This window comes from Cebidichthys violaceus, unplaced genomic scaffold (genome assembly GCF_023349555.1).
Source record: "Cebidichthys violaceus isolate CVI_PGR_0920_01 unplaced genomic scaffold, fCebVio1.0.p SCAF_12, whole genome shotgun sequence".
Taxonomy (NCBI): domain Eukaryota; kingdom Metazoa; phylum Chordata; class Actinopteri; order Perciformes; family Stichaeidae; genus Cebidichthys; species Cebidichthys violaceus.
The window spans coordinates 6,765,918-6,786,128 of NW_027176285.1; the positions used below are offsets into that span (position 1 = coordinate 6,765,918).

The 20,211-nt window shown below is 42.4% G+C and overlaps 2 protein-coding genes across 2 annotated transcripts; both read left to right on the plus strand.

Moving 5' to 3' along the window:
* The first annotated feature begins 10,127 nt into the window (after positions 1-10,127).
* LOC137868983 (apelin receptor B-like) lies at positions 10,128-12,168 on the plus strand. Its single transcript, XM_068706054.1, has one exon. It carries the CDS (start codon positions 10,205-10,207, stop codon positions 11,279-11,281), a length of 1,077 nt encoding a protein of 358 aa, XP_068562155.1. The 5' UTR covers positions 10,128-10,204; the 3' UTR covers positions 11,282-12,168.
* A 4,653-nt stretch (positions 12,169-16,821) lies between these two features.
* nfkbil1 (nuclear factor of kappa light polypeptide gene enhancer in B-cells inhibitor-like 1) lies at positions 16,822-19,611 on the plus strand. The gene is made up of 4 exons (XM_068706055.1): positions 16,822-17,215; positions 17,309-17,421; positions 18,245-18,356; positions 18,438-19,611. The coding sequence occupies exons 1-4, from the start codon at positions 16,942-16,944 to the stop codon at positions 19,028-19,030; spliced, it is 1,092 nt and encodes a 363-aa protein (XP_068562156.1). The 5' UTR covers positions 16,822-16,941; the 3' UTR covers positions 19,031-19,611.
* The last annotated feature ends 600 nt before the right edge of the window (positions 19,612-20,211 follow it).

Here is a 20,211-nt window from a genome sequence, read left to right on the forward strand (position 1 = left end):
CGTCATCATGTCACATTCCCGCCTTAACAGTGGCCTTTTCTATTTATGTGACGGACTTTGTGTGCCACTTGTCTAAGGATGCATGTCATTAAAGCGTGTTTATATTTCTTTATGTTTCCTCTCATCATCTCTTTTGTGCCCTTCGCTGTCTGTAAACAATGTTTGCTTGTCACCCCCAACTCCACCCTTCACCTCAATCCAACCCCACCTCACCAGACCCCACCCTGCCCTCCACCTGTCTGTCTCTCCCTGCGCTGGTGTCAGAGAGGGTGTAATGGGAGACTGGCTTTATGGCTGGTCTGCAGAGGAGGAGGAGGAGACGTGACCCAGACGTTCCCCTATAACCGCTCTCTCAGAAAAAGAGCAGAGCAGTATTTGTAGCTTATGTAGTACACTAGCTCGTTGCTGGGGCAGTGCTATATACAAGAACATCATGGTACTCTCACAAGATTGAGGAAATGAGTGTGTTTGGTGCAGTTCTCCCAGTTTGGAGCGGCCATTTCTCCCAGTCGAAGTGACTACTGAAAATAGGTCAGCCATGTTGGTGTGGACGTGTTGCTACTAGTACTGGTGACAGGATGAAATATGATCCAGGCAGTCCAGTTTGAGTGATGATACACTACGTCTATGAGCTTTAAGACTTGTCTGATGCAGCAGTTTATTGTACTCAGAGACAGGATTTTAAAACTCTGGAAAGTTGTCGCGACTAAAATCATTCGACGATACAAAGTAATCTACCAGGAAAGTGCTCTTGCACATATTTGGTTGGCCAATGCAGTTAGTTGTCGAATGACATTGCATTATATTGCAGGAAAAATTGACCACGCTTCTGGGTGACACGATGGTTTAGGGGTTCTCATCTCATTGCATCTCTCCCGCACTCCCTTTTTTCCTGTCATCCCTCCACTATGACTAGCTAAAGTCATGGTATATCCAAAAAATATTGAACCATAATCCCAGCTGCCCCAATGCAGTGGTCTCATTGCAGCGACTGAAGAGGTTTCTCTTGAACTCAAATGATACTTTCCCTGTTCACATGGCTGCTAGGGTCTTCATGGTGCAAATTTTTAATCTGCCTCTCTAATCTATGCTGTACCTTTGCTGGTGGATTAAAATATATGCGTCTGGGTCAGTTATTTACCTGCTAGTACAGCTATAAAAAGTTTACATGTACTATTACTCTGTGATAAAATATTCTGGAGTCAAGAATGAATCACCGCAATTGTTTTTTTACTTTTTGGTACAAAAAAGTTCTGACTGCGTACTTCTATTTTTCGATTGTACAACCATTTCCAAAGCTCATGCCTCATGCACTGAATGTGTGTGTAAGCAGATACCCCACCCATGTGATGTCTGTTTATACACTGTAGCTGTTTATGGGGGGCAGGTGAGGTGGAAGATCTCATGAGAACATATGTGTGAAGCGTCTGGGAGATTAAAGTCTGGCTTCATGAGCTGCAAAGCTCCGATAAAGCTTTTTGGTAACGAGTCCTGAGGGTCTGCACCTTTATCCCCAGTCTGCAATCCCCCATAGTGCCCTCTGCCCAAAGAAGGATTAAAAGGGGTAGAGGTCAGGGGCACAGAACAAAAACCACAACTGTGACCCGTTGATAATAGTCTGAATGGTTATATTGGATTGCAGCTGCCATGCCTTTTCTGCAGTTTATGTTTGTATGCATGATGTGATTTTTGTCTAATACAATAAATGTATGTGTCTATGGGTAAAGTAGTATACATTCATGTTGTGTATACCCTGTACATGTGAGTGAACAGAGGTCTAAGACCTCATTGGTGCTCCTATTTGGGACTTTTCCATGTTTTGGGGGGAAAGGCTTTGATGAAAAATTTCAAGCAGCGGACCTGCACGTGTGTGACAGGAAGCAGAGTCCGAGTGGAAGGTGTCGGGGGTCAGACAGATGCTTGTACAAAGGACGGTGGACAGGATGTGTGTGTCCTTTTATGGTTCTCCTCGGGTTAACAGTAGCTGGACGTGTATCTCTAATGATCTCAGATCCATCAGGGTTCTTGACACTGTGTTGTGATTTGTAATGGGAAATGATACGCTGGGTATCCCCCTCATCTCCTTTACACTGTAAGACTTATTTATAGCTGCTACTTCAGATCCACATCCAAGTTATTGCTCCTGGGAAAGGGTCATTTTCTGTTTAAAAAGTAGCAAAATTGAATGCAGGCCTTAAGGCCATTGATTCTGCTAGCACTGAAATGTAATTGCAATGTTTGCAATACAATAGACTTCATGCAGTGAAGTTATGTGCAGTGCTTGGTGGCTTAAACGTTTGAACTTTTGTCTCTTTAAATCCGTACAATGGTAATCTGTTTCTTTATATTCAAAATGAGGCCTTCCTTTCATTTAAAGACTTGGACAAAGTCAGACTTTTAGTTATATTCTCTAACGTGGATTACTCCAAGTGTCTGTACTTTGGTGTTAGGCTGCTAGTTTTTCCTGTTTGCAGCTGATCCAAAATACTACAGATAATCTTCTTGCTGCTTTCCACTTGATTTCAGTATGTTTGAAGTTGAGCAGGCTCCTGGTTACACATTATACAACCACCAGACCTATCAGGTTTTCTGTTTTAGGGACCTTGTTGTGACCTCTGAACTGCTGAACCACCTTTTCCCCCTCTCCAACTGCAACCACTGTTGACTCTGCAAACTTCCTGCAAACAACTTGCTTTTATATTTGGAAGGTTCTTGATTTGTCTTTATGGTTCAATGCACATGTTTTTATATGTTCATTTGCCGAATCGTAATTCGCTTTGGCTTGTGCTTAAATATGATTTAATGGACGGCAACGGTGCAAATCTCCAAATCTTAAAACATATATCGGGTGCATGGTAGTAGCAAGGATCAATGGAGACAAAAACCTCTCACAAATAAAGGGTCTTTCTATTTATTATGTGCAAAAAATAGGTGTTTAGCTAAAGGCCTTCATAAGCGTGAAAAATATGATTTTATGATCTTTATTCCAGGAATAAATAACCAGGCCTGTTAGTTGTTGCCTATAAAAGCTCTCAGATCATAGTTTATTATCAATCAGCACATTTGAAAATACTGAGCAGTGCCTCATAACTTCAAAATGAACTTAGCAGCAACTCTTTGTGGTTAAACCATTTTAAATTTAACATATGACTCAAGTAGTTGAAGATATTTAGTCAGTGTATGTTTAACACAATTAAATTGTAAATCAGATGGCCAACAAATATCTTCACAGAATAAAGAAAATGTTTTCAGAACCTCATTTGTTGCTAATAAAAGAAGGAGAAATGTCCCGTGCTACATGATGAGTGGCGCTGCTCTCTTAAAGGGTTTTTGTGGCCTTGCCACATTTTTTTGGGATGTTTGTGTTGCATGTTTATCTCTTCGCCAGGGATGTTTGTCAGCTTGGTGATTCTGTGTTGGTGTGTTTGACCTAATCTGAATCGATCTGAAGTCACTTCCTGCCATTGTTGTGTCACATCCCCGCTGTCTCCTCTCTTCCCGTCCATCTAGTCCCCTCTCTCCCCCACCATCAGCCGGTGGCTGAGAGAGGATACATGGGAGAGGTGGGGGCAGTGGTGTGTGTGTGTGTGTGTGTGTGTGTGTGTGTGTGTGTGTGTGTGTGTGTGTGTGTGTGTGTGTGTGTGTGTGTGTGTGTGTGTGTGTGTGTGTGTGAGAGAGATAAACCTGGGTCCGACTGATATTGATGGTGAACAGGAGACGCACGAGTAGCCTGTGATAACAGTGAGAGCAATAGACGGATAAAAACACCCCAACAAAGTTAAGAATTGGAGATTTCTTGCCCATTGATTCCATCTGAAGCTTGGAATCAAACAGAGATCTGGTGCATGCATGCAGGAAGAGCTCCACAGATACTGAGCATCAAAGTTTCCAGCAAAAATAAATAGTTAAAGGATCATGTGGGTTATTACAATTTGGATCGCAGGCTGCAACAAAATAGTCACAACCTTATTTTTGCATTCATTGTGTGTGTTTTTGTGTGTGTGTTCTTGAGAGAGAGAGAGTTAAGGGATGTATGTCCTAACACACATCAGCAAATGACCTCATAACCTGTTATAATTGAGACTAATGACAAAAGCATATGGGCGTCAAGACCTTTGGTTTGAGGTTACAATAGCTTATTGTACTGCGTCCAGCGGAGTCATGGCTGTTACATAGTGTGTGAGTGTGTGTGTGAACTTCTGGGATTGTGGAGTGTGTTCTATGCACGTGTGTATGTGTGTGTGTACATGTCTCAGCCTCGAAACTAAACTGGAGGCTTGTGTTTCAAAAATCTGTGTTGTCCGGGCAGCCATAAAAATCTATAAAACGGCTCATGTTACATGTGAAGGATAAAAGACTTTATAAATCCTGCAGTAACATTTTAGAATAGTTCACACAGTTTGTAGACGACCTCCTGTTCTCCGACACCCATCAGTGTTTCACAGGATTTTGTGAATAATATCAGTCTTACATCCAGGAGGAGTGCAGGGAAGTTTCTCGCCTGCTGGACGTTCCTCACAGGAAGTGGGAAATGTGGGTGCAGGTTTCACTGCAGTGTTCTGGTGTTTAGACAGCAGAGACTTTATCTCTGTTATTCACAAGTGGTTTGGCTCATCCTATTTATTTATTTATTTATTTACATTTTGAGCATTTTCAGGGTGGGTTTGTTTCGCATTTGATATTGCCCTAAATTCAGTATCTGGTGTGCAATAAAGCATTCTGAGCCTTCAAAGAGTATGTGGCATGTATAACACAGACAAAAGTCAAACATTGCACTTCAAATTTGTATAAACTATAACAAGTTCTGAGCATTGGATTTGTAATTTGTGGTATTTTGTCCCATCCATATATGGGGGACAGAGAAATACAAATTATTATGTAAACCTTATGATACAATGCAATGCAAACAACCACTAACTATGGCCTTAAAATGACCATAACATAAATAAACCATAAATTGTAAATGTTTGGTTTTCTTAGGTCAAGCCTTACTTGGTGTATGACCAGTAGTTTATGGTGGCTAATGTTAGCAAACTTTAGCTAAATGCATATATTGATTTTAGGAAGAGATTCTACAGCCATGCTAGCAGCTCTGTGAGGCTGTACTTTAAGCTGCTCACGTCAGCATGCAAACACGCTAGCATATTGATGTTTAGCAGGCATATTGTTTTCTATGTTAAGCAGGCTCACATTTACTAACTGAGGGAAAATACACACCTAGTCTGGTGCTGGAAAAGAGAGCACACACATAACTCTAAAGTCTAGAGCATTAGAACAGCAAGAACATAAACATGACCAGTTTATAGTTACAGTGAGTTCTATGAAAGGCGATAGTTAACTCTCTGTACATCCATCAGCCTCTTTTCATTATGTCAAGCATGTTGTAAGTAATCTTAATTTACCTCGGTTGACTGCACCCGTCACCCAACTAAAAAACGTCTTTATTGGTCCTCATCCTGTGTCAGACAGGAAGTGGAAACATACACTGATACAACTATTTGTCCATGTTAACAACCACAGTTGTCGCAATGACTTGCAGCAGCAGTGTTACCTCACTGCTTCTATAAATGATAAATGCCTCTCGCTTATGTTCCCTTTGATTGAAACTCCTCAGCTGTCCTGCGTGAGAGAGACGAGGACACGCCCCGCCTTTCTCTATTTGTTATATTTTCACTGGTGACCCTGGAGTTTGAGCTATTTATACCTTTTCATGAAAACAATTTAGGATTTCCCTCTCCTGTCCTCACATTAAATTAGACAAACAATTCTATTCAGCTGCTGTACTGGCACAAGAAGACAACAACATCTTGAAAGCAGGAAGATTTATATCAACAGAGTCCTCCGGCTGCCTGACCTACAATTGGACATCCATGTATGTGTTAGCTGCTAATTCAGAATATCTGCTGCTGCCCTGGAGGAGGGACTGCAGTGCAGTGGGGTCAGCAGGGCCGTACGGTCATGAAAACATTGCGTGTGCATGCGCTGAGTGAGGTCAAGGAAGTGCACGTTATCATAAAGATACAAACTCTGCAAGAAAACTGCACCGGCTGCTTCCTGGCGTATCAAACGAGTAAGACCTGGACGCTTTTTCCACAAGTCTCTACGTAATTGTCATGACCCTGAAGAGCACAAGCCAAGTGGAAAATAATGGATGAATCTATGATTGAGGAAAAGAAGAAGCAGTTAATTAACACAATCTATTTGCAGCGCTTATTACATTATCATGATTAGATTTAGATTTGAGCCAATTTCGGCCGAAGGTCAGCTCACTTCAGTACCTTGTTACCAGACCGAATGGGGGAAATCGGCCCATTGAGTTAATGGCTACCAGAACTAGCTGTGTTTCTGGAGTTAGGACTTTTGGACTGAGAATCTATTCCTCGGCCAGTTTCAATACCCAGAAATCAAATAAGTTTACATGAGACAATTGCGCTGCACCATTCATTTAATCTGGCGCCTGTCAGCACAGACAACCTGTTCATTTGAATGAGGCCAGTCCGTCGTTGCAGCAGTAATGCCGACACAGGAGCTCCAGCAAGTTTCCAGGAAAACCGTTGAACCAGGCTCAACTTTTGCCGTAACACAACATGACGTCATGCGCACATTTCTTAGATTGTCTCACCAGTCTACCTGAAGCAGCAACACGCCCCTTATGCTGTTTTCCCTACACAAGCAATAAAACGTGTATCGTATCGTGTTGTATTCTGTTCTGTCATGCCCAATCATACCCATTCCTATTCCATGCACAAGCTTTCAGGAGACCCACAAACATGTTTCTCTCACACGGTCTGACATGCCACTAGCAAGTTGCCGGTATATCAGTTGTAGAGACTATTTAAGTTCTGTTTCGTCCATGCAAAAGGCTGTAAAACTCTAGCTGAAGCCACATTAGTCATGACTGGAATAGTAAGAAAAGGCGTGAATCTGTCGAGTCCTTGGTGGCCTTTGTGTCTTAACAAGCTGGTGTCAATAACGTCACCGTCTTTGCTGGAAAAAAAGGGAGAAGTTGAGCAGGCGGTAACGACCCCCAAATGTTGAATCTTTCCAGCCGTGCTGCTGCAAGTGTTACCTTTGGCAGCACTGAGATAATTAAAAGAACAGATCAGACTGTTGATGTGATTGGTAATGTAAATTGTGCTGGCTCAGGTGTTTGCCAGTGGCTCTGTCTATCATCAGGTCTGTCGTGCTGCTATCAGGTCAGACGTGTGATATCATGAATTTTCAGAAGAGCTCTGACTCAAGAGTTGGTCAGATTGCAAACAAAGCCCCAAGTAACCAGCTGTCTCGGTGCAGGGGGGGGGGGGGGGGGGGGGGTGCATGTGGTCTGTGGCAGCTTAACACACACATCAAACAACTGTCGGACCCCCACCAACCCTCACACACACCTAGGCAACAAGAACACACACGTCACGCTATTTTGGCACAGCGAGTGTCACCACAAAAACGGACCCATAAACTCGCAAACACAAAAGGTCACGATAAAGGATCAAAGAGATGCTCTGCAGCTCAGGCAAACCGTTGCTGTAGTGAGTGTGTTAGTGTCTTATCGTCCTTTGTGTATATTTTGAGAAGCAAGTACTCATACTTTCCGATATCCCAGAATAGGCAGTCTGTTACTGACTCATCGCTGATGGGGTGACAGTCAAATGAAGGATTGATGAGATGCCTCGGTGTGGTTAAATAAGAGTGCATGAACACGAGGAATGTGTTGGTGCCTTCATGGTGTGTGGTTTACAGCACATGGCCACACATGAGAAGACAGCACCAACAATAACAACAGTCAATTTGAGACACAGGTGGGCTGTTAGGAGGACAAACATGAGCTGAACGCAGCGGAAACCGCGTCTCTGGTATGCTAAATTAAATGATGGAGGCCCCGCAAGGAGGATCAAGCTCAGTGGAACTCGTCACTATTAAAAACCAGAAAGATGAAGAATTGGGATTTTTGTCTTGCTGTGCAACAGATACGTCTCAATCTGCAGCAAGATTATTTTCTTTTATTCCATGTTCCTTATCCTGCCATTGTAATACTGCTCTATAATGGCTAATGAGGGGATTTTGGAAAGAAAAGTGAGTGGGTGGATTGATGTTACTCATCAAGGCCTTATGTTTTATTTAGCTGTATATTCACATCCCTGTCAGTGAACACAGCTAAAAAAAGACCTCAGTCCCACCAGAGCACAGATAGGAAGCTTGCTTTATGCCTTTTTTCCTGTTCTGCCAGACGGACAAAGAGCCGAGCGAGAGAGCACAGAGTTCAGGATGAGGCACACAAACACCATCCCATCAGTTTCATTTAACGAATGCCAAAAGATTGCATCACAATAACATGCAACAACAAACGGTTCTCGGAGAGTAAATGACGTTGGTGAAAGCAGAGGAAGACGGGAATCAATCCTCATCTTCATAATCAGAGGAAGGCGGAGATGAGCGGGGAGGGCAGATGAGGGGGATGGAGGGGTGGAGGAAGGGATCAGCAGAGGAAAAGATCGTTGAGTGATACAGTAGTTGTGTCTAAAGGTTGTTGCCCGGCGCCACTGCTGCCTCTCTGCTGAGAGACGGAGCAGAGTGGAGACTGAGCCGACCCACCTGGGCCAACAAATACACCCAAGAGACAGCAGGGACAAGAAAGAGAGAAGAAGAGTGTTACTTACTCTTAATAATGCGTTCGCCACTTTGTGTTTCCCCGTCAGTAGCTTTAAAGTTGACAAAATCTCTTTATTCCATACTGTCTGACAGAATCACACTTATATTCTGTTACAACTCTTCATTAAAGCAATGCTGAAGGATGTTTAGAGTTAAATATTTAATCTATCTTATGGTGGCACCATTCAGTCATATCAAAAATGTATAGCGTCAATTTGGACACATTTCCCCCAAATTCACCCTGATATATTTGATATTTCTGGAAACGTTCCTCAATAAAAGTGAATATGAAGTTTTTGCAACTTAAAACAATGTTTGGCTGCAAGTTTAAAACGTTCACAATTGCAAATAGTGATACAAATATATCACATCACTATATTGGCCCACAGTGTTGCTTGTCTGTATGCATTTGAGTTTTACAATACAGTTTTGATAATAAAGCCAAAGCCAGGAATTTGTTTTTATATATATATATATATATATATATATATATATATATATATATATATATATATATATATATATATGCACCATATACATATTAGATCTTTTATTGTGTAGTTTATATTCATGTATGTCTTTGTTTATATTATATGCTACCCCTGCTCTAAATTAATCATTTTATTGGTTTTATCAATTTATTTTTTCAATTTAGGTGTTAATTAGTCACCTACATTTTACTATTATTAAATCTTGCCAATTTGACTTTAAAAAGTTTAAATATAATTACAATACTTTAACCAAAGAGCATTCAATATGTTTCTAAGCATTTTGTTTTTGCTTTAATGCTTGGTATGATTGTATATTTTGAATTAAAGGTCTGAGGTTAACGTTTTGTTAACCTGCAGTTAACACTCAACACATTTTGGCTCTATTTTGTGGTTTTACTCGTACGAACATGTACAGGCATGAGAAAAACAGACATTGAAATGTAAATAGTGCAGCTCATTTGTATTTCAGCAGACTGCTCCGGTGCCAGAAGGACTCTTGATTGATATTGAAATTGACTACTTCTTGGAAGTCATGCCCAGACTTGACTCATGGGCTTCTGTCCAAACATGTCTAATTAACTATCTTTCCCTAAAGTAAATCCATTGTTGCAGTTATATCTGTGGCAAGTTGGAAAAGATTTATACTTAGGACAGTTTTATCTCACCCCTGAGTTCATGTAGTCCATATATTTACAGCTTTATGCATAAAATGTGAGGGACAAAGAGGGGATATCCAAACAGCTACTAGTGTTATCGACAAAAAAATACATGTATTAAAGGGACTACCCTATGCATTATGCTGTATACAAACAAAAATGAATGGAGACAGAGGGGCGTGTACGCAGTGAGAGAGTGTGTTCTTCAGAGCAGAGAGGAGGAGGGCAGTGGGAGGGGAGGGGAGGGGAGGAGGGGCGTGCTGGGAGGGTTCAAGTCTGGGTGGGGGGTATATAAGGGTGGGCAGATTTCACATGTTGCGACAGATATCAGAGTGCTGATAACTATTGTGGATCTATCTGCACCAAACAGATTGTTCCTTTGCTTAAAAAAAAAACGGATAATAACAAAAAATGGAGATGGAGCCATCTGAAGGGCCTTATGAGTACTACGACTACGAGGAGGCAGAAAACTCCACCATGTGTGACTATTCTGAGTGGACGCCGTCGTACTCCGTCATCCCTGTGCTGTACATGCTTATTTTCATCCTCGGCCTCTCCGGAAACGGGGTGGTGATCTTCACCGTGTGGAGGGCACAGGGTAAGCGGCGTGCAGCTGACGTCTACATCGGCAACCTGGCCCTGGCTGACCTCACTTTTGTGGTCACTCTGCCCCTGTGGGCCGTTTACACCGCCATGGGCTACCACTGGCCCTTTGGGGTGGCCCTGTGTAAGATCAGCAGCTACGTGGTCCTGCTCAACATGTACGCCAGCGTCTTCTGCCTCACCTGCATGAGCTTCGACCGCTACCTGGCCATCGTCCACTCCTTGTCCAGCACCCAGCTGCGCACCCGGGGCCACATGCAAGCCTGCCTGACAGCCATCTGGCTGCTGTCTGGTGTCCTGGCTGCTCCGACTCTGGTCTTTCGCACCACCAAATATGATCCAACCAGCAACCGCACATCCTGTGCCATGGACTTCAGCCTGGTGATGACACGGAAAGATCAAGAGAGCCTGTGGATCGCTGGTCTCAGCATGTCCTCCTCAGCTCTGGGCTTTCTCCTGCCTTTCTTGGCGATGATGGTGTGCTACGGCTTCATCGGCTGCACCGTCACCCGCCACTTCAACACTCTGCGCAAAGAGGACCAACGTAAGAGGAGGCTGCTGAAGATCATCACCACGCTGGTGGTGGTGTTCGCTGCCTGCTGGATGCCCTTCCACATTGTGAAGAGCGCTGATGCCCTCTCCTACCTGGAGTTGTTTCCCGCCACCTGCAGTTTCCTGCGCTTCCTGCTGCTGGCTCACCCCTATGCAACCTGCCTGGCCTACGTCAACAGCTGCCTCAACCCCTTTCTGTATGCCTTCTTCGACCTGCGCTTCAGATCCCAGTGTCTGTGCCTGCTCAACCTCAAGAAGTCCTTGCATGCGAGTCCCGCCAGCTCCCTGTCCTCTCAGAAGACAGAGGCTCAGTCTCTGGCCACCAAGGTGTGACGACAGCTGAGGGCCCAGATGCATGCTGGGGAAGAGGTGAACAATGCAGAATAAAGCAGGTAAATCAAAACTGTACAGCGCTGGGTGCTTGCTCACGGATCAGGTCCTCGTGTCCGTTTCGGAGTGTCATCTTTGCTCCTCTCTGACTATGTGGACTACTGTGGCCATTTGCCTGAAGTCAGGCTTGTGGTTTTGGGGTCTGACCACACTCAAACTCCAGCCTCACTTTCAGGAGTAAGGGGTGTGAAACTGAACTTTTTACTACAAGGGACCAAGCATAAGCCAGACTTTTTGAAAAAGTGGAATGTATTATAAATGGAACACATGCTTGTGTGGTTCTCCTGTGGACTTTTATGCAAAATATACTGAGCTTTTGAACTCCCCAATCCTGTCGTTAAATCACTCATTTGCCCCTGCTGTTCTTGTTTTCATTTGTAAGCATACTCTGGTGTGTTATCAACCAGACTACCCCACTCTCCGACTCAAACTGTAGTATCTGCATCACAGCCAGCAGTGTTACGCATGTGTGTGTGTTTGTGTGTAGAAAGGGTGTGTCAGTTGGTAAGACGTGTTGGAGTCTGATAAGAGTGTTGTAAGGAGAGACGGGGATAGTGGGGGGGGGGGGGGGGATCCCAGACAGACAGACAGATGGCAGCTGACAAATGTTTTCAGGCTGTTAGAGGGCCCAATTAAAAGGTGACTGCTTTGACAGTCTGCGGTTGTGTGACTGTGTGTGTGTGTGTGTGTGTGTGTGTATGTGAAGGAATGAGTTTGTTTACTGATCAGAATGGCAATGAATTTGTTCCTGACAAATAAGCATTTTGTGAATACACATCATTTTGAATTGATTGTTTATGATTATGATTTGTAATAAAAAAAGTGCTTTGAAAAAACACAAACATTCTGTCTCCCTCTGTCACTTGTGATAGCTTGTTACGTCTCGCTGGAATGTATTTTCTCCTATCCAGTGAATGTGCTTCTTCCTGTTAGTGCATTGCTGAGGGCAGGCAGTCTCCCTCCTATTGTGTTTCGCAGGGCCGAAATCAAAGCATGTGTCTGGAGGAAATGCAAGTTTGACTTCTGTTTCTCTCCTCCAGCATGTTTGTTTCTTCTCCTCCTTACAATTCACTCAAACAAACAGTGAGAACAAAAGTTTCTAAATTGGATCAACCACAGGACATTTGGCTTTGTTCCAGAGAAGTTTAAGTCTTGAGGGTTAATTACCACAAAATTAGGGTTCTTTCTTCCTGTTCCAACATCTCAGTATACCCCTTAATGTGTCCCTGTGTTGTTAGTTCATCATAATTAAGCATAGCTGAATGTCTTGTTTTTAGCAAACACACACCACAGCAGCTTGCTGAGCTTTATATTAGAATTCAACAACTTTGACTGTAAAGAGCTTTTTACAGGATGTAATCAGCAACAGCAGGGAGACAGAAGGGTTGAACTAATCCTTGGTTACTAATTTGTGGTGGGACTCCACTATCTGCCCCTGTGTATTACCTTTGACAGAGACGCTTAGTTGTAATCACCTACAATTACAGTTTGCTACAGTGTGCCATTAAGTTAGGGTTTGATAAAGGTTCAGGAAATGTGACAAAAGCCGATGGACAAAAGTCATCTGCATCTTAAATTTCACAGGTGAAATCTGAAAGCTTCCTTGTCATTGTAGGAGAGAGAAATCCAGCAGCTGCAGCGACATTCACTCCGTCTCCTTCATCGCTGTCTCAGCTCTATAATCTCATCTGAGCCAAGACACAAACACAGACTTTACACAATCTTTATTTAATATATCTTGATTTAGTCTACAGAAGATGAGGAATTTCCTGGAAAGTAGATGCATGCAACAACAGTAACTTTAATAGTGGCACAATCCATGCATTGGAGAGTCTGTGCAACATGTTTTAGTGGTGAAACAGCGCACGGTACAATTTTAAATTCCATGCAGCAGCAATTTTTTACAGGACGACTAGTCACATTATCCTCCACCTGTCAGCATCAAAGTCAAAGCCTGGCATGAAAGATAATCTGGATAGATTATTGACATGGGTTTTCAAGTTTTATGAAGCTAAAGTGGATCATGTTACCAAGATTTCATGGCATGAATTTAGCTAAAGTTACACAACAAAGTGCAAGAGAAAAGGGGATTTATGGCCTTTGATTCTCTCTAGGCTGGGTGTTTGTCTGAGATGACGGTTCAGAAATGATTACACAAATGTTCTCATTCCTCTGTAATAACAGATGTGAAAATTGAGTGTGTCTTTGCTGGAAGTAGGCTTGCCGCGGGGAATACCGAAGAACAGTCTTCCTTCTTTTTTCTAAGAAATGAAAAACAACTAGAACAGCTTTCCTGAAAAATGCTTTCACCGTTAAATTATAATTGAACCTTTACAGCCATGTGATTAAAACAATGTTGTGTTGGTATTTTCTGCAAGGAGGCCACAGTAGTTCTGCCTGTGCAAAGACGAGCACCAAATCAAAAGCTTCATTAAATGTCAAAAGTTAACAAACTCAAACCACTAATTATATCCATAATAGTATCTTGTAGACACCACAGTTAACGCCTGACACAACAGTCTTACTAAATGCTTCTTACAACATAAATCTCTCTATATTTGTATATTTACATCACACTACACTATACTTAGTTCTCATTATTTGCTCTGTCTCCAGTGGAAATGAAGAAACCAGTTCACACTTTTCAAAACAAAACCACATCAGAATTTGATTTAATGTCAAATAGGTTTTCACATACAAGGAATTTGCCAAGAATAACAACAAACATAGTCATAGAAAATAAAAATACAAAGCAAGTACTGCACAAGTCAAGAATCATAATATAATAGAAAATAGAAATATGTACAATAAATAAGTATTTTAAAAAGGATATGTACAAGTTAAAGTGAAAAGAGGTGTGCTGTGTTTGAAAGGAAGAAAGTGGAATGTGCTAAATATTTACTAAAGAATCTATAAAAGTTCACAAAATAAATAATGTATGCAAGATGTGTGTAAATTAAATGCATTGAGTCAGATACAACTGGGGGGTAAGTTATTAAATATGTTTGCTTGGTTTGTTTTGTTCATTTTTTATTTCCTAAACTGACCCTTTAAGTCTGAAACAATAACAAACAGCGATATGAAACAATCCTCTCTGTCTAAGGAGGTGATCTTTAAACACAGCGCAATGCAGACTCTAAAAAAGCCAAACCCCAAATCTTCACCAGACTGGACAGTGTCCGTTTGCAGGTAATGCATATCAACTGAAACTAAAGGCAAAGGTGAGAAGGCCGAGTTTCTATAGGGGTGCTCACCTTAACTCATTCATTGTCATATCAATGGGTGACAATAGCCTTTGTGTTGTTTCAAATCAGACTTGCAGCCAGACCTCCTGTATCACAGCAGCAAATGTTCAGCTGTCATAAATCACAACCAAATAAACCAGGTCATGCAGAAAATAGACCGAGGAAGTGTGCACCCTTTTCTCCACCTTCCTCCCTCCACAATGGTGGCTGAGCAGCACAGCCAGCAGACCGGACCTGAAGCCTGATCTGACCATAGTGTGGTAGGATGAGATGCTGACCCCTGGGGCGTCTTGGAGGACCCTCAGCTTCCTGCCGCCCGGTCCCCGCAGCGCTCCTCCCTGCATCGTCCCAGGAGGACGACAGACCTCACGGACAGGATAGGAGTCAGCAGGCCAGGCAGGAAAAGAGAAGTAGGGGTTCCTGACCGGGGATATCCTGTCTTTCAGAAGCATGTCTCTGATTTTAAGGGCCCTCTGTGAGCTAGATAGAGATGCATGCTCCGTCTGGGGTCTTGGAGGACAAGGGTGCTTGCTTCCGACACTGTGTGACAAATGGGAGCTATAGAAGAAAAAAAAAGGACAATAAAGCTTAAAGCACAGAATAGTGGAAAACATGTGACTCAAACACCTGAAGTGAGAAATCAGAAGTCTCTTTCTCCCTCACTCTCTGCTCTCACTCCGTCTCTCCTGAGATGGCAGACATTTCAAAGGCGTTCACACAAGACGGCCATCGTTAGTGGAGACACGTCGTTTCCGATGGCAGAAAGGAGCGGAAGGGCCCAAGCTTTGGGTGACTCCGGATCTCGGGTTATGTGGGTCTCAGAGAAGATCATCCTCTTCACAGGGCACAAAGTGTCCCTTCATTCCCTCCTCTATCCTCTCCATTGTGCATCCTTCCCTCCCTCGGGCCTAAATGGATGCCCTGTCATCTGCAGCAGGACCGAGCCAGTTCAGAGACTCAGCTGTACTGATTGAAGCATCACAGGTAAAGATAGCTGCACATGTCAGCATGAAATTACACAAGGACAACGCCAGTCTTCATTGATTTAGGAAGTAACTGCAGTGCAGATGGCAATGTCAGACTGTGGCATTTAATCTTGCAACATATTAGACTGCAGTGATTTTTCTAGACTTGTGTTAGTGATGCAAACATAATGCAAACTGTCCTCTGTTATTGCAGTCCCATCTTGAAGGTCTCAGTAGAACAATCCACACTACATACATGATTTAATCATGTTGATGCGTTTGCACTGTGGATTGTGGCTCAAAAGACTTAGTATTAATCAAATAAAGTGCTTAACCTCAATTTCCCATCCAAAGATGTTCTAATCTAAGACATATTAAAAACTGCTTTAAATGAACAAAGAAAAAGAAAACTCTTAGTAGAAATTAATTCCCTCTACTTCCTACACATTCAAGTAGATCTTTTATGTTGAGAATATTTGCGAAGTATTCAAACTCTAGTCTACAGTAAAAATACATTTCCAGTCATTACAGCTGTACAAGGTGATGTAGCACCAAAGGTTAAGTCCTTATACTAAAACACCTATTGAAATAGAAGTAAGTGTAGGGATGTCAAACACTGGAACTCAAGCTCTAGTCTACAAAGTGACAATTTCTGTCAGAGTTCAGACAGCTGTAGCAGTTTAACCCTTTACTACACACCCACACACTGAGTCATGACATATCCTGTAGCAGTTCATACTGAAATGTTAGAATTTTACAAATAATTGTACAAGATTGTATTACTGTAAGTTACTAGAGTACATGTTAAGGAAATACTTTTAAACCACTGATGAATACACACAGAAGCACACAGAGGACCTCTCTGCATGACATTTTCCTGACAGGTGGCATGTTGAAAGGAGGCTGAGGCACAGGAACCCAAAACACCAGGCTGGTGTGAATGCTGAGTCATTAGCCATGTAGAAGATAGCAACAGAGCCCTGGAAGTATGAAGAACATCACTGTTGTTCCAGTTTTCTTTAAGCCACATTACATGGGATGAATAGTGGGTCTTTGTTTTCCCCATCAGAAAGAGAAGGAAGGAATACACGTTGTATTTTGGGGCATCCTCTCTAGCTGGTGTGTGCTGGTGAGTCAATAAAAGTGGTAACATCGCTTTCCTTTATCAATTGATGTCTGATTTATAAAGATAGTCAAATACTGACCCCTAGTGGCAATACCGGAAACATTCTGTCCCCGGAACTTTGAGATCCGAGCTGCTGCTACCTTCGGAGTTATTAAGGAGCAGGACCGGGTTAGCCGATGGCCTTCAGAAGCTAACCGAAGCTAACTCAACCCACCACAAGTCAAATTAATCTCCTTTGTTTCACAGCCTGGTCTGTGTTTAGTCCGCATGTTGTCTCGCAAACAGAAGCGGGTGTGGAAATACGTGGAGGAGGGCGGCTTGCTGAAGCTGAAGTCGTACCTGCGGAAGCACCGGGACCTGGACGTGAACTTCTCCCAGGGCAAGAGGGAGAGGAGCCCGCTGCACCTGGCCTGCTGCCTGGGAGACGACGCTGTTCTTCGGCTGCTGCTCAAACACGGAGCCGATGTTCTCCGGAAGGACCGTAAAGGAGACACGGCGCTACACATCGCGGTCAACAGGGCTCTTAAACACGGGAAATCAGGTAAGGAGAGACACGTAAAGGAGCTGTTGTTGAATTATAAACGTTGGCCGCCATTTGTCATAGCTTTACTTTTTATTTTTGTTTTCCCCACAGCGTTTGAAGACCTGGTTGAGCCGCTCAAAAACAGCTGTCCAGAGGCTTTGAATAACCCAAACAGCGCTGGAGTCACACCTCAAGATCTACTGAACTGGAGGAAACAGAAAAAGGTGAGTTAGACCTTCAGTTAAGGATCAGTGGTATGGTCAGATTCTATATTTTAGTGGCTGTTATTAAGAAATGTATGTCTGCAACTAATGACAGTTATCACTGTAGATCAATCTGTTTGTGATCATTTTGAGTAGTAATTTTGTCTGTTAAATGTCAGGAAATAGTTTTAAAAAAACAATGTTATTTAGCAGTGAAAGAGTTGGAACAGTTAGTTTATTAATCAGTTAGTTGGTCGTCAGAAAAATTATTAGCATCTAATGTTTGGATTTATAGTTTGTTTTTCCACACTTTTATTTTCTTTTGTTTAAGTAAAGTCTCTTCTCTGTCATTTGAACAAGTTATCATGGTTTTAACCTGGTATTTTGGTGCATAACGTTAACAATAAACATAGTAAATAAAAAATAAAACAGATACTACAAAAGTCAAGAATCATAAATATAAAATAGAAATGAACAATAATAAATATATCTCTGTTTTACGATGAAAAGAGCTGTGAAAATGATGGACATCTCTTCCAGGTAGCCATTGGTTTTCCATTCATTTCAGTTTGGTATAATGATCAACTCTCAGTGAGGGTTCAGAGGTTTGTTGTTTAAAGACAGATTAATCATTAAATCTCTCTCAAGCAAGTTTCAGTTCTCTGTACATTGTTTTTCATATCATGCACAAATGTATCAAAACCATCGTCTGCCTGGAAGGTCTCATTTTTGTGATGTTTATGTAATTTGGGTGATCCCTTTGCATCAGGTGTCGGCAGAGTAACATTTGATCTGTTTGTTAGTGTTGGATCATATTCACACATAATTCCCTTAAATTCCTCAGACTGCCGAAAACATGAGCCGCCCATCTGAAAGAGACCCTGAGAAGGAGTGGATGGAAAAGCTGTTTGGTGAATGCGAGGATGAATTCTGTGACACCTTTGGAGTCTATGATGGTACATTTAAAGTCATTATTAAACACAGAATTCTATTTTGACTTTCCCTTCATAATAACACTGCTGTTTTTCTTCTCACAGCTGATGATTTTCTTCCCGTTGATGATGACGAGCAAGACTTCGGGGACTGGGCTGACCGCATTAGAAAAGAATATTTTGATAAAAAGCACGCCGAAGCTCAGAGACTGGCAGCGTCGTCTTCCGGGTGGAAAAAGAAGGAGAAGAGTAAACAAGAGAGAGAGCAGGAGGCGCAGAGCCAGAAGGAGCTGCACGAGAGGCTGCAGAGGGAACATGAAGAGTATCTGGCACGAGCGGCACGCAAAGAGGAAGAGGCCCGGCAGGGTAAGAAGCGCAGGTACGATGAAAGGTGCGCTGCAACTTTTAGTGGTGGCTCCTCGTCTGGCGTCGTGAAGCTGAGCTACGGCGATATCCCCTGGCCGGCTCCTCGGGGAACAGTACAGGAGATGCTGGATGTGATGCTGCACGGTGTGGACAGGAAGGACGTGCCGGTGTTTCGTAAAATGCTCCGGAAGCAGCAAGCGCTGTGGCATCCGGATAAATTTGCTCAGCGATGCGAAGCTCGATTGGAGGAGAAGGACAAGCAACGGATCCTGGACACAGTTACAGCGCTGTCGCAGGAGCTCAACAGGCTGGCCCATAGTCTGAGGACTTAAAGTCAAGCTAATAGTATCGTATACTATGTGCTTCTCTGGACAACTCTATAATAAAACTGAATTTGTACCAAGAATGCAAAAAAAAATCCAGCACACTGTTTGACAACATTTTGGTCCTCATATTTTCTTCAGGTGAAATTCATCCAGACACACAGCACCAGGATGTAAATGTGAACGTAGCCCAGGGATTTATGCAAATTAAGGAAAATACATCAGGTGGTTTCACAAACACACCAGGGAGCAGCTGAGGGTTAAGGGCCTTGCACAAGGGTACACAAGGATGTCAATGATGCTTGAAGCTAGTCTTCTTTATCCTTATCCTGAAGTAGACCACTACTGTGCTCCTAATTTGTGGTAAAAAAAAGGAATACAATAAACTCTGCTGTTATTGTGAATATTTGCTTTTGTTCCCTGACATATGAGTGTGTACCTGCAGGATTGAAAGAATAGAGATTTTACCCACAGAGGACCAATCAACAGATTGAACACCGAGCAGTGACATGCTTCTGTTAAATGCCTCATTTATTGAAAATAAAATGAACATTATTCAGCTTTTTCAAACCCTGAGTAACCTTTGTGTTGAATCATAGTAGCAGTATTTTTTACTCCTATTGCACGCAACATAGTTAAGAGTCTAAACAAAAAGATGCTAGTACGTGTGATCAGCTGGTCTATGAAGACTTGCATTAATAATTTATCACGAGGGAAGATTTTCCCTTATAAAGCAAAAATTAACACATAATTCTGAAACACCTTAAATAAAGGATTTCACACAAAGAGCAGATGGTCGGTCCGCTTTCAGTGATGAACCAGAATTAGAAGATGCGCTGGTTGCCAGGTTTGTGAGCAGACCACCTTTTAAAAAAAAAAAAAAAAAGAAAGAAACTTGTCATTTACAAGCACACGATCAGACGAGACAAAGGAATTAACTGAAAGTTTATTCTTGGGCTAATTCCCAAAAAGAGCAAAATGTGACCGAATAACACATTTACGACATAAATAAAATGAGGCTAGAATAAATTATATAAAATAATGTGCAGTGAATGGTGGAATACAAAATATTTTTTTACATCTGTTCACATTTTTTTTACACAGTGTCCTTGTCTTGTGTGCTTTATTGTGTTAAGCACATGTTGACTCGAAACTCAAACCACTGCTGTTTGTACAGCAGGGCGTGAGAG

Excerpts from the sequence above, each read along its gene's own strand:
- LOC137868983 (XM_068706054.1), top strand. The coding sequence starts at position 10,205 with ATGGAGATGGAGCCATCTGAAGGGCCTTATGAGTACTACGACTACGAG.
- nfkbil1 (XM_068706055.1), top strand. The coding sequence starts at position 16,942 with ATGTTGTCTCGCAAACAGAAGCGGGTGTGGAAATACGTGGAGGAGGGC. Across the intron at positions 17,422-18,244 it reads ACTGGAGGAAACAGAAAAAG|ACTGCCGAAAACATGAGCCG; the intron begins GTGAGTTAGACC and ends TAAATTCCTCAG. Across the intron at positions 18,357-18,437 it reads CACCTTTGGAGTCTATGATG|CTGATGATTTTCTTCCCGTT; the intron begins GTACATTTAAAG and ends TTCTTCTCACAG.